Raw genomic sequence first — 16,918 nt, forward strand, 5'->3', positions numbered from 1 at the left:
AAGATAGATTTTCTTTGCCATTTTCACCGCTGTACGTCCCGTGGTTCGGTTCCTAATGGTAGCATTTCGTGTTAGTTTGCATAGTCTTGAAGTCTGTGGGAGTCACTAGCCCAGCTCTATCAAAGTGAAAAAATAAACCTTACAGCAGCTTGGAAGCCGTCTTATTTACACACTGTATCATGAGTATTTGAAATACACATCTTGGATTTAAAAAAACAAAACAAAAAACAACTAAACTAAACTAAAATTGCTTTAGGAGAAGTGAATTTGTGCTGGATCAAACTATACCTATTGTCTAAATAAAGCAGCTTGTGAGTTGCTGTAAAGTTTATTTTTTCACTTTGGCGGAGCAAGGCTAATGACTCCCATAGACTTCTAGTCTTTATGCTAAGCTAAAACAAAATGCTGCTCAGGACCTGAACGATGAGAGGTGCAGAGGTGAAAATGGTGTCGAACATCTAGTCTCATTCTGGGAGAGTAAGAAAAAGGTCATTTTCCCCAAAATGTTGGCATATTCCTTTAAAACATCTCTTTGCTAGTGGTCCATAGTTCTATCCAGTGAAGCATTTACAACATGCTCTATGTTCCGAAATAGAGATCTAGGTTTACAGGGTGCTTTCGAAAAGATTGCTGTCCTGTGGCAACCGTAGTTGTGTTTAAGGTTCTCATCAGTGTCCTCTTTAAGTTTTAATGGGAGCTAAACAGAGAAAGCCAGAAACAAATAAATCCTTTGCTGTTTAAAGTAGACCAAATTTATGAGTTCCTGCTAGAGATAAAACCAAGATTTGAAGATTCAATGACACTGTATCCAAAGTGTTATTTGCACAACACATAGAGAACAAAATTTTGTCTGTATCAGAGAAAACACATCTGAAAATGCAGGGGAAAAAATCATAACTGTATTTTGGAGGTAAATAATGTGACACACCTTTTATCAGGTTCTTGTTAAAGGTAAATATAACTCAGTAAATGAGAAATGCACCTCATGTTGACATTTAAAGTTAACCCTGAGTCTAACACCAAAGATATGTAATGCCTAATAAGCTGTTAATATCAAGCGTATACGCACAGGGTCGTGTTTTATGTTTTTGGTCATATCTCAGAAGACAAGGTCTCAGACATAGACAGCAACTAAACTTTTTAAATCCTGTGTAGGTCAGTTTTATCACAGACATCTGTAGCCATTTAGATCCCTTTTAAAAGTTAAATCAACGTAAAATTGTTCAGTGAGGATTACTATCCAGCACTCGAAGTTCTCCTGGTACCAGAGAGACAGCAGACACCATGGCTGAATTGCATTGATTCTGGTTGGTTTGATGCTAGCAGACAAAGGTCTGCGCATGGAGTTCACATTCTGAACGCATCTTAGTGGAACACAAACAGGGATTTACAACGGCCTGAGTCTGAGTCTGAGTCTGAGTTTGAGCTTCACTCTCCAACTTGCCCGTCTGTCACCCTGATTTGTGTCTCTTTGCACGTGAGCCAGGTAGTTTTTTCCACACTTCCAGAGCTGCTCTCAGGCCTATCGGATAGAGCCAGCTTTATCCCATTCATGACATTTATGCAGGAGAGAAACGTGCTGATGAGCTACAGTATGATCTTCTTGGAGAGAATAGACATAAAAAATGCACAGTAAAATAGAAGAATACAGTATAAATTTCATGAGTGGATGCAAAATGGCACTGTACAAACTGGAGTCCATTCAGTGTTACTGCTCAGGTCCACAGTACAGTACATATACCTATGCACTGTATATCTCCGTGACATCTTTATGAGCTTATTCTTATGATCCCACTGGAAAGAGTTCTAGTAAAAATTGTTAGAATACAGCAAAGTGGTAGGATAGGAAAAAAGGAGAGGGAGTTATGGAGAGTTGTGTGCTTTGTATAACTTGTCCAGACAAGAGAAGTGTGTCCTCTGCTGATGTCATATGTCTTCAGCAGAAATGCCATCCTATATGTTACATGGCGTGAGATAAGCCGTCTGCACTCGTCCCGGTCTCTGGAAAAAGTGTTTTGATTGAAGGAAAAAGAAGCCCTTCTGTCCTTCAGTTTGTCTGTTTGATAAGTTGGCTCTGTTTTCCGCCAAGTTCTCCCTCAGCCAGCAAACACAGTGGCCGCTGTATTCTGTAACTGTCTGCTTTGCAACTCTATTTTGAGTTTGTCCCTTCCGATGTCAAGGATGGAGGTTCATTTAATTTTTCAAATGTACCTTTCATCACAGTAGTTAAGCATATAATTGCCTCATTTACACTTCTTGGACAATACACGCAGATTACCCAATAAAGAAAAAATAGCATTAAAAGCGTTTTCCTTTCAGTGAATGACTTTGTAGTCAAGTATGAATTCATCATAAGTGGCTGTGTGATATAACACTCAAATGCACTGAAGTGTGCTACAGAACACAGGCAGCATTTTCACAATGGGTACGTCTTTCCATTTGGTCTTGATATTTCTTAACACAAGGCCCCAGTGTTTCATGTGCATAAAGTGTGCTCCAGCACTTTTAAATGTGTTTTATTATCAAGCAAGATGGCCATTGTCATTTGGTGTCCTCTGAAACAGTTTCTCGGAGGACACTGATTACACAAAAGAAGCAATTGCACAAAAGACCTGTGTTCCTTGATAGGAAGTGGTAACAGTGGACTAGGTGTCACTCTCGATTACTTGCTCCTCATGAACAGGAAATTAAAGATACAAGACAACTGCTGGCTCCGGTTGTTCCCTTTTTTTTGTTTCCTTTTTTTTCTAATAGCTGTGCAGTTCCAGCTTTTGATTAAAACTCACTTGAATGGGAGCCCCAGAACAAACATTAAAAGTGAGGAGATGTGTGGGGATGGTATTACTAATGTGCACTGTAACTGAGATCGAAAACAAGTTTGTGCACAAAGGCCCTAAGAGCACCAACGTGAAGAGAACTGAGAGAGAACTTTTGCGAAAGCTTGTGCAAAAACTGGACGAGGAGCAAAAACAGCAAGAAGAATTTTGCAGGATGCTGTCTAAATGTCATAATGCTTTATTTTGTGCTTGTGTTGAATCTAGCAAATGTACAATGAAAGAGCAATCAGAAGAAATGCTCAAAGCGGTTCATATAGGGTAGCAACACTAAATGGTTGGGGTCCAGTAAATGAACCAACCTTAAACCTGGCATGGTAAGCCAATACTTGATGTTTTGAGGTGTCTCTCTCTTCATTTAAATAAAGGAGCCATGTGTAGCCTGCATGTCCGCAGCAGACAGGTTGGGCTTTGGTTTGGGACTGGGGTGGGAGGCATTCTGCGCGGAGTCTGATGAATGGCTGCTTGTGTAAACCTGGGTGGGAAGGGCCAATATGGAGGAACTTGGATTGGCCTTTTTACCTCGGCAACCCCATCGGCTGGTAATTGGCACCATATGTCAAGCGGACAGACCTCTCCATAGTGCGCACGTCTCCGTTCGGTCCTCAACCTTATTAGCTGACAGAAAAGCCGGTCCTCAACATTTTGGCTGCTGGCTTTCAAAGCCTGTGAAAATGCTGCTCCCTCCAGCAGCCTTGCAAAGTTTCTTTACGCTCAAGTCATACTTAATGGATTTTCATTGGATCTTTCAAAAAGCAGATAATATGTTTCATCTTCAATAGAGGAGGAAATTTCATGTCATTTTATAATCACGGCCTTGGCCTCTTGGTCCGTTAATTATCGTCTGAAAATTGCATTTTAAAAAGGTACTTCATAAAACGTGCATTGAGTTAATAATCAGCGCCAGAAAGCCTGTGTAATGTCAAGAGGATTTAATGCCATTTTAAATCAAGTTGAACACTGTCGGTCATGCACAGAACATAAATGAATACTGAAGTCAGAAACTCTAATCAAATCACAATTATCTAACATAAAAAGAAAAAAGATGCTTGTTTGAGTTATGGCAACCTCCTCACATTCAGTAAAACTTTCATTTAGCCTGCTGAATTATTTCCCAAATGCAGGTTTCTTGATCCAGCTGAGGACTTGGATCTGCAGAGCGCTCTGGTTTAGAGAAAATTTCAAGTATTCCCTGTCTTCCCAAGTATGCAGCGTTTAGCTCTGGACTGGATGAGACAACGGAAGTTGAATGCCTACCTGGGATTATTTGGGAGCAAAAAGGTTCTGGTTCTTAAAGGCTTCATGAGAAAGGGCGGAAATCAGTACAGAGCAGGATCTCCAGTAGTTTCAGCCTCCAACTTATTGATGCCACTTGTCTTAATAGATATAGCTGTGTGGTTTGCTGTGCTCAAGTCCTGGAGGTGCATGTAGGAAAGATCTTACCTGAACACGTTGTTTTGAAGTAATGCAGAAATGTAGTCACGTTTAGAGGAATGCATTAATGTTTTTCTAATGTATTCACACACACACACACACACACACACACACACACACACTAATCCCGTTCTCTGCCTGCCTGTTAAGACAGCAGGACAAGGCGCTCTCTCACTGTGCTCATATCCACATGTACATCATGTTCTTCCCCTATATTGTCTGCATGCCTAAAACATTAGGATGGTCAACATAGATTCAGAGTTTTGTTTGTTTGTTTGTTTGATTGTGTTTTGTTAATTTCATGCACTTGAAAAATCTTACAACCCCAGTGCAAGATGGTTAAGAATTGATTTCTTTGTTCTGAAATTTGATTGATGGAAACCAGTGTTTTATAAAACTAAGGTCATATGTGCCTGGAGGGATATATTTAAAATGTGAGAAGAGAAAAAGCTTATCTGCAAGGTATTTGTTTGCATTTAATAAGATTTGATGTGACAGGCAAACATACATCGCATTTTTCCATAGTGTAAAATCCAATTATAAAACCGAAGAGTCCATACCATTGAATCAGACTGCGGCAGATTGACTCTAGTGTATAACTCTGGTCCTCTGTAATGAAGTGGCATTGATGAGTTTTTTCCAATTGCACCCTCAACGTGTGCATGCTGCGATAAAATACTTTGCCTCCCGCTCCTCTTCACTTATTTCACGTCCACGTTGTCCTCATGCAGACGGCTGCTCAGCCTGGCGGCATTCCTAGACTCCCTCAACAATGGTATGTGGTCAATGTTTGGCCAGCCTCCCATCTCACACAAGACCTAGCAGAGTTGAGGGCATTTATAATCACACCTCAATGGATGGCAGAATTATGGCTTTCACCTTTGACAGTGAACAACCAGTCACTTCCTTTGTTCTCAAAAGCCAGGCTAGATGGAGAGGATGCTGACGTTCCCATCGTTTTCCTGCCCGCACCTTGGATATAACAAAGCAAGACTTTCATTTCATGAAGGGGAAAAACTTAGTGTCTTGCAACATTTAAGCGCTGGTTGACTGAATGTTTATACAAATTGGTCCACCTGCAGAAACACGATAAGCAATCTTCAGTTCATTCTGTCAGTACGGCTCGTAAGAAAGTGCAATGTACTTGTTTTGATTTAGCATGTTCTAACTGTGCAGCGCGCTAGAGAGAAACTCTGTGACAGCGAATATGATTATATGCATACTGCACAGCCCTAAAAATGCAACCCTCTCAAATCCAAAGTCCTCAAGCCCATCTCCCTCACATGGAATGGAAGGAATTCAGTCTGCTCCTTCTCCACGTCTTCCCAAACATTGTTTTTCTTAGGGAATTGGTGGGAGTGCACGTGAGGCTGCTCGCACCCACCATATGGTCCTGTGTATGTGGAGAGGCACAGTGTGACAGAGGAAACCCCTTTTAAAATCTGCATTACATAAATTCACACCATCGCACCACTGAAAACGAAGACAAACCCTCCATGCCCTCTGTCCTTTGGTCACCTCAGGTCAACACACTTGACTTACTACTTCCTATCTATACCATTCCCATTTTGTTTTTGTTTTCCCCTGAGTTTGTATTTCAGAGGCATTTTTCAAATGGTTACATAATTCACAGATGGAGTTAATGGAACAGACTGTATGACTGTGGTTTTCTTTGCCTCCTGTTCAGGGCATCAAAACATCAAGTGTAGAGAATCATTTTTCAAATTCTGATTAGAAAGTTTCGAGGCAGCACGGTATAACTGAGTGAGGATGCGTGCCTTTTGTCTTTGGAGGCAATGAATCACTTCCAAACTTAAAGCCGTGAAGACACGCAGCGATGACTGGTCACTAGATGTGCGGCACACCTTCGCAAATATGCAAGCTTGGATCGTGCGCTTTTATGTGTGTTCCAGCTGTGATCGAAGTATGTAAATACAGAATAAGGCTTTTGCAATTTGAGGAGGTGTGAATTATACAATCTCCCCGTCTGATCTGGGCTCCGTGTGCATGTGTGCATTATGAGCTGGATGTCTGGCCGTGGCCTGAGCACAGATGGCTGCCAGGCTTTGGCACTGTGGATTTCCAGCCTAAGAGAGTTGAAAGGGTGTGCGGAGTGCTCAAAGCCCCCTGGGAGTGCAGGGTGCGCAGGGTGATCAGGTTCAGTAGCACTCACCTGCTCTCCAGTGTAGTCAACTGCCAGGCACGAGGCCACTTGTTTGGAAAAAGTGAGATGCGCGCGCGTGTGTGTGTGCACTTCCTTTGTTCCACTCTGTGCCCCCGGAGAGCTCAGAGACAACCGTCTGCACATCGTTTCCTCGCGTTGGTGTAGTTTCTCCTCCGCTCTGCTGCGGATGCTTGGAAAACTGCGATCCCACCGCTGTTTGGAAATGGACAGGAAACCCCACTTACTCCCTCTCTTGCTCTGTTGCGTCATTCAGCTCTGGAACGATCGTATTATGGTGAACTGTGCACATTTCAAATTACCCAGACTGCCAGCCCACCTACTTAGTGTGGCGTGCTATAGACCTTCATTACTCTCTATGCAGCCCAGAAAATGTCCTTAATATATTTCCCTGATAGGCTGCAGACTGTGAGTGGATAACCTTTTTAAAGATCCACCAAGAATGAGCAGTTGTCCATCAGTCCAAAGTGTGTTGGTACAGACAGCAGTATTCTGCGGATCTGGTTGGCTGCAGACGGTTCATTAATCCAGACTATATTCCCCCCTGCCTGTTTCTCTGTCTTACCCCCGACGGCCATCCCATCTCACAGCTGGATGGCAGACCTTGCCACTTGAAGCCAGGGTAACCTCAAGTCCCCTAACAATCAAGGAGAGAAAAAAAAAACAGCATCCCTCCCCATGAGGAGGGAAAATTCCAACATCCTAAGATCCTACTATGCTTGGCTAGTTACTTTGCTGATTTTTGTTTAGCAAGATTGCATTTATTGAGTGTTGTCTGCTTTTTGCTAATGTACCTTAAAATAAACAATTTGTCCTCCAGCATCTCTATTCACTGAATCTTTTTGCTAAGAGCTTTCTGTTTTCAGCTGATCGCTCTTATCATCTCATTCTTAAAGGCACTTCCACTTGGCTTTATTTGCATTCAGAATATCTCAGCAAAACACATTGTGGTTGTCCTTGGGGCCTGTTGAACTGCTTGAATGCATTTCCTACCTCAAAAGACATCTGCAAAGCCTTATTTTGGAGTATTTTGAAAGCTGCATTGTTAAATTTTTCATGTGAATTGCCTCGCTTCAGTACTCATGGTGTGCTGGAAGAATATGTTATGTAAACAAAACGGGGACCCTATTTTCCTGCACTTGTGTGTGTGCACTATAGTGCCACTTATGGTCACAAAGGTCACTGAGTACCTTAAAATTCCAACTAAAGGCCGTTTCTAGCCATTTCTCATAATCAGTGGACATACCAACATGTCAGCATGTCCCCTATGATTGGTGTAAGTCGCCCTGGTTGCAGTTGTTTTTGTGTGTGAGATGTGCAGTGTCTGAGAAATTGCTACTTGAAGCTTGGGGATGGTTTGGCTTGTTGGCGGCGCTGCAGTGGTCCAGTCAGGTTTATTTTGTAAAAGCCAGACCTCAAGGTCAAGCATGTGAAGCACAGTGAGTTGGGTGAATTCAAAAACACATCGTTTTCTGCCCAATTTATTTTCCTATCTACACTCAGCCAATGTTTTGCACTTGCAAAAATTGGGGGTTCTGAAGACACTCTTTAAAGTGTGTAAAATTGAAAAAACTGGTGTAGTGTGGATTGGGAAAACTTTTTGAAAATATTGTAGGATTGTCATATGATCCTGGCTGTAATCTAACATTGAAAGTTGCACAGGCAATGTGTATAGGCGTGCATGTGTTTGATAGAGAACGTATTGGGGACACCGCAATGGCTTTTTCACAATTATCCGACTTAGTGTGGCCATAAGACACCACTGCTTGAAACTTGTGGACTTTTTGGCCTGTTGTGACAGGCCAATTAGTTTCATTTTGTAGATACTGTACATCAGTGTAAAAAGCATCGTTCAGAGGTTGATTTAACATGACACATAGGGCCCTGTTGAGTGATGGTGGCGCTGTGGCGAGCTAATGAAGTTTATATTCAACATGCTGGACCCTAATGTCAAACTAGATCATTGTCCGAACCTTCATCCAAAATGGGCCAGCAGAGGCTCAGAAATTGTGCATGACAGAGGTGAACAAACCAGGGTGTCTCCAAACAAATAATCTACCACCAAAAACACAGCACATTACTGAATATATAGCACTTACATGTACACTTACCTGCAATGCTCTTTTGAATAAGAAAAAGTCAATTTTTCCAACAGTCGGTCTTCAGTTTGGATAAAATTATCTTTGATAGAGCATTAAACTCTAATTTAACTCTCTGATACCTGTGGACAGCCTGTGGACGGACAGAGCCGCAGTCATAGCGCTTTCCCCAGTCTTCTGTCGTGAAGGACAATATTTAGACCATTATTATAAGACCCAGCATCTGACTATGATCTTAAACGGTCAGAGAATGGAGCTGAAGCAGCTTTGAAGGCACAGGGAGTCTGCAGCTGTTGTGAATACTAGCATGCACTGCTGACTCACTGACCCCTTTTTTGGCAAAGGTCACAACCACCGTCTGCCACAGGGTTTTCTGCAACAGAAAAACAGGGAAGGAGAGGAGAGGATGTGATGAGAGAGGACACTCTTCCTTTGGATTAAATGGTCTCAAAGTGGGCCCGCCATATCCCACAAAGTTGTTTTTCGAGATGGCCTGGACACTTAGTTAAAATTGCCTAGACGCTACTTCACTTCGCCTCGCTGGTGTGACAAGGCAACAGTCACCCGCTGCATTTAAGTCACAGAGGCTTGAAAAGCAGCCTTTAAACATAAAGTTGTGGGTTGGGCATGAGGGAGAAGGATAGTTGAATTTCATAGTAAAACTTTTTATTTGATTTCGACAATTAACACTGCAGGAGCTGACAGTTATTTTCCAGCACTTCTGTATAGACATTCTCCCATTTTAATTTTCTGTAGCTTTGCTTTGATTTTGTGCTTCAAAATTAAATCCCCATGCATCCATTTGCCTCTATTCAGCACTGGTAAATTTTCTTGTTTCTAGAAGAAATGAAACCGTATCGATATTTTATTTTTACACGGAATCCCTACCAAGCTCTGTGATACAAATTTCTGTCAGACATCTGCCTGCTGTTATTTCCTAATGGTTGATGTTAGGTAGCAGTGTATGTAGTTGGATGAAATGAGCTGATAGTGTGAACAGTTGGTGGCAAAGAGCCTTTTCCTATCCAGTCTCGGTGATTTTTTTTGTGTGCTCTAATAGCCCAAGCACTGCAGCGATAGTTGTTAGTGCATGGCTCTCAGTTTGCATTTACTACTGTGGAGTAGATAGACCCTGGTGGAGCTGATGGCCTAAGGGAGAGAAAGACAAACAACATTATGCCAGGGCTAAGCGGAAATAATGTCCATGCAGGCGGTGGGGGGATATAAGAGAAGCACAGTGCAGGAATGAGGATGTTATATAAGCTGAAATCAACTTTGATCTCATTGGTAGTCTAGTTAACCACAAATGTCCCAGAACGCTGAGCGTGACTGGCGCAATAAACTTGCAAAGAAGAGAACTGATCCATAGTGTTGCAGCAAATGATGTGATGCATTCCAGTAATTTTTAGCTCATTTTTCCAGTGTTGTTTGGTGAATTATTTAAGTGTTATGAATTCTAATGAGCAAGTAGTAGCTTAGGCTCACTAAAAGTTGGGCCAAAAAATTGTTTGCTTTGCCCTGTTCCTAGAAAAAAACATGACTTTGCATTCTTTGCTGACTCCCCCACCTCCCCCCCCCCCTTTTTTTTTTTTTTTAGATCAAAAGTGGCAAAACAGAAAAGGAGTCACAACAGCTGCTGCTGAAGAGCCTGCAATACCTGGAGCGCTACATTTACCTCATCCTCTTCAACACCTACCTGCATCTAGAGAAGAAAGACTCCTGGCAGCGCTCTTTCACTCTTTGGATGGAACAGGTATTTTTGGCCATTTCCGTTTCACACATCCTTGTTAATGCTCTGTATTATCCATGGTGGTGGATGACAACATGTCCCAAGCACTGATATAGTCTATGTTTAAAAATCCAGATTGTGTTTGAAGTCCATTTTACACATCTGTGACACTAGCTGTGGTTATTGGACAGTATTTCCAGCTTAACTGTTTACATGGAGGCTAAACAAAGTGATCTGATAAGATGTGTGTTTACATGCCCCAAAGCATTTAGTCAGAATATAACTTTTTTTTTTTTTTTTTTTGACATGCGCAAAGTGGCTTCGCCTGCTGGGAAGCATCTAATCTGCAGGAAATATAAATAGAATGTAGGCTAAGTCATGTTTGCTAATGATCGCTCTCCCATCAGGCCACCTATAAGACTGTTGAATGAAAACTGTCGGGGTCGGAAGCACTTTTGCCGTTTTAACTTTTAGCCTTATAACTGGTTTGTTTTACTTTTAACATTCCAATTTGGTGGGCTACTGGGTGGGAATGTCTGGATAATCCTGTTAATAAAGTCATTGCCCCTTTACTCTGCTTTTATATGTGTCAGGTTCTCAGGGCACCCTGTCTGACACAGTGCATATACCCCATGTGAAGCCCAAGCACCCCTCCTCACATAGTGACTCACTGAATCTTTCCTTGGATGGCCCATGGAAATTCCAGCAAGGCGATGCCAGCAGAGTCGTCTCCATGCTGGATGTGCGCTGTATCATTAAAAAGTTGAGCCAGATCTTCAGTGCCGGCTGTAGAGGAAGGTGAAAAGATAAACTGGAGGAGGTTGTAGCGATGCAACCACACTTTTTGTTGTTGCCGCTGTGCAAAATGTGAACGTTGTTAGTTGCCCCGGCTTCATTAAATCCAAGGGAGGGGAACAAATCTTTCGACGACCCACGCTGCAACATGTGTCAATAGCATTATCTTCCAGCTGTCAAAATTGTCTCGGGTGAAAAACAGACTTAGGAGGAGGCACAGCTTTTTCCCACTTGTGCACTCCGGTTTGTGCGCTGTGAACCGTTACCAGAGTTTCATTTGGATTTTCCCCCTGGAATTTACAAGCTTATTCTAGTTCTATTGTGGCCTGGTTCTTCACACATTGAACTTCATAATGTCTAGGCCCTGTGTTTTTGTTGGTACATTAATCGTTTGGCCAGCTGTGCCCCTACAGTAAAGCAGGGAATTTATGTGCATTCCAAACAAATGAGCAGGCTGTAAGTGGTACACTCACCCACCCCCACCTCCGCACTGAAGGAGGAACTCATTGTCATGGTTTTCATTAACACCAAGATCACTGGCATCTTGGCATTCAAAATGTTTGTTCCAGTAAGTTCAGTTTTGCCCACAGTTTTTGAAGGTTTAAATGAGCAAGTGCTTATGCAAGAGCAAAGTGCTAGTTTGGCAGTTTGACACACAGCGTTTCAGTGAAATCAGTGACAAAGAGAGTAAAACCAAATCTAGTCAGGGCAGAACGCACCATCTGACTTCAGCACCATGTTGGTCAGAGAAATACTTTGTGTGTCTGCCTTGCATGGTTTCATTTAAATTCACTTTGCATTTGGTGTTGATTAAAAGATTGCAATAGCTCAGCTCTCACATGTAAGCTCAGTGAAAGCCCATAAATTTCATTCTTTCGAGAAGTAGCATATTTTCACCACAGAGCAAGTTTTTAGCCTCGATTGTAAGACAAGCTTTTAGAGTGGAGCATTAAATGGTATTTAATGTCTGCACAAGTTTTCAGTAGCCGGCTTTCCACTGTCGCGCCAAATGCGGGTGTGCTAGTGCGTTCCAAGGACAGATTTCCACTGTCACTTCTGGTCTTTGATGGCACCTTGGTGGGGCTGTGGGGCCAGTTTCTAAGTGCCAGTGGCTTCCCACATAGCCATGGGCCAGACAGGGCTATCCAAGGTCTGAGGCAGAGTTAAGGGTCACAAGTGGGGAGACGGTGCAGCTGATAAGCACAGATGTCAACGCAGCAGCTTGCTTGTGTGGCAGAAAAATACCATAGAAAAAAACAAGGAGAACAAACAGCGGTCCTGGTCAAATGAGGACATTAGGGCTGTACTCACTGTCTGGGCAGAGGATAATGTCCAGTGTCAAATCAGCTGTGTTTGCCGAAATGAGGACGTTATGCGATATATAGTGAGAGAGCTGGCAGCGGTGGGGATCCAATGCACAACAGGACAAGTCCGAGAAAAACTGAAAAAATGGCAGTTAAAACACACAAAGTGGCGTCCAAAGGGAAAAATTCCCGTGGTACGCAGTTCTGCAGTAGTTAGTTGGTGACGGGTGTGCAGACGTTATCCACTTGCTTCCTACAGGATGTATGATGTTTACTCCAGGGCGGCATGTGATGGGCGGCTTATGGTGCAAGACTGCGGAGCTATCAGCACGAGAGTGGAAACGCAAATGGATTTAGTTTTCGCAAGGCCAAGGGCCATTGACATCGCCTGGCTCCAAGACAGCCCTAGTGAGTTGTAAGACAGTGGGAAGACAGCTAGTGAGCTAGTGCAGATTATGAAAAGTTAAGCACAGGTGGCAGATTTTCAAGCACAGCGACTGGCTATTTCATGATGCAGTAAACCATCAGACTAGTTGACTAATCCCCTAAAATTTTATTTACACTTTTCACCTTTTTTTCCCCAATAAACCTAAATTATTTCAACGCCTATTGTTCGTACTGATGATTCAACCGGGAGAGTTTCCTGCCCATCCAATTGCTGGAAGTTGCAGTCGTGTAACATCGCCGTTGGAAAGATGAATGGAATTTTTACTGTTGGGATGCTGGCCGGCCAAATAAACCCTGCCCACTACACAACTCTGTATGACCAAAGTTCTGTTCATTAGTAATATTTACATACATCAAGGATATCATATCTCTCCTTTGTCTGTTTGCTTTTGATGGAAATTCAACTTTAGACATCAAAACCACACAGTAGCCGATGTCACAATATCTGTAATTCCTCAAACTGCCATTGCTTGGTGTTGTTAGATCTTGTGGCTGCAATGACAATTCACAGGGAATGGAAACTGCTCCTGTGCTGTGGGTCGCAGCGCCTCATAACTGTAACCTTAGCAGTCGCTAAGCTGAATTTTATTTTGGTTTTAGTTAACACTGGTCAGTGTTAATGATGGAGTGGCAGTAGCTAGCTTTAACATGAAAGTTGGCACATATCAGGGCGAGCGGTACCTAAGTGTGTGTGTGCAGCAGCTGTTGGCAATTAACATTAGCAAGGCTAGTGTTAGAGGCATAATTTGATTTGAAGTTTTATGATGTGTGTCATCGGTTTTAGTGGTGAGGCAGTTAACAGTAATAGCAAAAAGAGAGAGCGCGTGAAAGAAATGAGTGGTTTTAAATGTGAAAGGATGTTATTTATCATGAGCTGACTGTAGGTAACTAGATAGACGAGTGTGACTGTACACCCTAAAGAACCATGCCAGTGATTTTGAATATTTAGACTGTTTACTACAGTTTATCCACATTTTACATCACAACAAACCAGCAGGGCTACTAAAGACTTCACAGCATGCAATCAAAATTCCTCAATTTTTAAATTTGAATTTTTGGTGGAAATGCCCACCTGCCCACCATGCGTTTCACTCCGCCCCAATTTCAAGTCATCAAAACACAACAGTGCTGCTGCTTTTAGGAAAACGAATGTGGACAACTTTATTATAATGAGGGAATACTGGTGTGAAGAAAGTTTGAAGTCTCTGAAAGCTCATTTTCATATCGTAGTAGAATGAATGGAAACCAACGTCTGGATAAAAGGGAGGAAAATTATACTGGAGTTCTAAAATATGACCGCTTGCCTTGGGAAAAGATAAGCATAAATGTGAAGTACACACATTAAATTGATATTAAACATTCAGAATCACTGGTATGTCTTTCAAAGAGTAACGAACCGCAGCACAAAAGGTGTATTGCAACCCATCAGCAGTTCCATACTGAATCAACACAGCAAAGCAGCAAAGACCGCCACTTGGGGTGGAAACACTTACATTGCATCCACCTGTAACAGCTACAGGGTTATTTCCTCAGGCTGAAAAAATGGAACTTTTATGGTTTAAATTTGAGAGTTTCAGAAATGTGAAGAAAATTGTGGTCAGAGTAAATAAATAAACACATTGGTTTGTGATGTGGCTTGTGGCATCGGCCATCTTCTATTCTTATACGCAAGCAGACCGCCTGGAGAAACCCAACCAAGGCCCTGGAATGTTTGGAAATCACTGAATGAAAATCTCCTCCTTCTTTGTCTTTATTGAGGTGGAATAAACTGAAAGAAAAAACATGGAATTCCAAAATAGACTGGAACAATTGCTGTGCAAACAATTGCTGCAGAAATATGCACGGTCAATCGGGGCATATTCTTCCTGTTATGAATAGGGAATATATGTGGTGCATCAGAGTGACTCTAATGGCCCAGTTATGCCATGAGAAAATGCAGGCATACACCCGGGAACAAGACACTGCCTTTCTCAGCTCCGTCGTCCAGTACGTGTCATATAGCGTCATCAACATGTCCCCCAGTATGTATGAGCGGTGCATCACCTCTTGATCACATTGACCATGTGCTTTAATGCAGTTGCTTTAATTGTCTTTGGTGCATCGACTCTTTCTCACTTACTTGGTGTTGCTGGGATTCGACAAATTCCAGCACTTATGTTTAAGAAACCAAAAAGAGAAACGTTTGTTTGCTCTGTTGACAAATCAGTGCAAATACATTTTTTTGAAAATTCATTTTTAATAAAGCATTTGACACGTGACAACTGTCCACGCATAATTACTGCTCACAACAGAGCTTTGCTGGGCAGCCACTCACACACTGGAGGTGACCGTGCTTGTAAATGCCAAAGTGTTGGACATGTTGGAGTTTTGCCAGCATAAAAAAAGGGAGCCAGACAAGTTGGTATGAAAGCTAATCTTAGCTGTTAATTAACTGTATGCCATGTTTAATAAGTCATTTTGGCAATACACAAAATCCATAGCAAAAAAATAAAATAACTATCTAGCTTGCAGTAACAAAAGACTCCTTACACTCACATGGTGAAAAGTGGTGGTGTGTTATTCAGGAAATAAGAAAGGTCAGACAAAAAATGCAACCAATGATATTTAACGTAATTCTTGACGTAAATTCACCCAATTTTAGGATGATTATGAAACCACAAAGAGCAAGCTGAGGTTTTGGTCATACAGTGTTTATTTAAACCCTAACAAACCCAAATTTTCTATATTAGTCCATGCCAATGTACAGCCCAAATGCCTCATAAAAATGCAGAAAGCTGGAAAATTGTGTTTTTTCAATGGATCAGGCGTTTATAATCTCTGCTGTAACTGCTGGTAATCCTGACCCCTCATTGCAGGAAACACATCCTCCATAAACAATGTCTGGCCATAAAATTCAAATGACAAAAGTTTTAAAATGATGAAATGGCATTGCATCCAAGTAAAACTTTGACTGCTGCACGACACGGCAGGCTGTGGAAGCTGTGAGGTAAGCAAAGCTTATGCAGAAACAGCGAAAAAATATTTGTTGATGTAAACAGGAAAAGCAGCCAGACCAGCATAAAGAAAGAATAACGCCACGCCACAGTGAGGGCTACTTAGCCCCAATGATACCACATTTTAAGGAGATAGTAAACCCAGTTAAAAATGTGTATTTTTCTCATGACCATCTTCATCATTCATCAAGTTGCAGGAGTTTTAACTACAAGAGCCTCAGGTCTCACTAGCGCTGCAACAATATGTTTACTACAAGCCTCCAAAGTGGATAAAACATTCATAAAGTCCACATCTGACACCTTCACCAAATTATAATCACTTTGCTAGCCTTCGCCTCTTCTGCTATGACGTTAGATTGGTCAAATAATCAGAATCAGAGTCAGAATCAGAAATACTTTCTTGACCCCCGAGGGGAAATTGCTTTTATATCCAGGAAAGGCACAAAATTGGCATCCTGTGTTAACAATCTATAATAATGTAGTAACAGTTGCTGCTAACTTCAGGGGGGCAAAAAACCTGAGGTCGTGTTCTGATTGCCTTGCCTCCCACTCTTACATGTGAACTACTTTGACGTGGAAGTTTGACTCAAAGGAAATCAACCAACAAGCCTCTCTTGACATAAATGGACTTCAGATTTATTGACATTTACACCTGTTTGTAAAATAATGTGAAGACCTTTTTGACTTCCAATCACTTCATCCAGACCCTCTTTTTAATTTCAACAAAACATTGTGTTATCTTTAAATGATAGGCTTGAAGTGTAGTGTGTAGTGAAAGCACTGAATGGATCTTTCCCCTGCCACCAATTTTGTGATGTGTGTACTGGGCCAGCTGCGGTGGATCCGTGGCATCAGCCCAACCGGCCCCCAGGCACAATCATTAGCCTATCGCCAGTGACCGTGGCAGGATCATTAATGACAAAGCTGTGATGCCAGAGGCAGGGGTCAAAAGTCACCACCACCCCTGGTCATGCATAAAGCCATGGTCACTGGGAGCATTACACAATCTGTCAGCACTGAGAGGTACAGTCTGCCCTGCATCCTGTGCTGTGTCGGCCTGTGTGTATGTGTGTGTGTGTGCTTGAACTAGTTTGATCTCTG

At 42.2% G+C, this 16,918-nt stretch overlaps 1 protein-coding gene across 4 annotated transcripts in view; it reads left to right on the forward strand.

The window, feature by feature from the left end:
- pald1a (phosphatase domain containing paladin 1a) overlaps positions 1–16,918 on the forward strand; it is a 50,111-nt gene that overhangs the window by 27,966 nt on the left and 5,227 nt on the right. For all 4 annotated transcript variants that reach the window (XM_030078383.1, XM_030078382.1, XM_030078380.1 and 1 more), the window contains one exon: positions 10,147–10,302. In XM_030078383.1, the coding sequence (XP_029934243.1) occupies positions 10,147–10,302 (156 nt within the window). The remainder of the gene's footprint in view (positions 1–10,146; positions 10,303–16,918) is intronic.

The sequence above is a fragment of the Myripristis murdjan genome, chromosome 19 (assembly GCF_902150065.1).
Source record: "Myripristis murdjan chromosome 19, fMyrMur1.1, whole genome shotgun sequence".
Taxonomy (NCBI): Eukaryota; Metazoa; Chordata; class Actinopteri; order Holocentriformes; family Holocentridae; genus Myripristis; species Myripristis murdjan.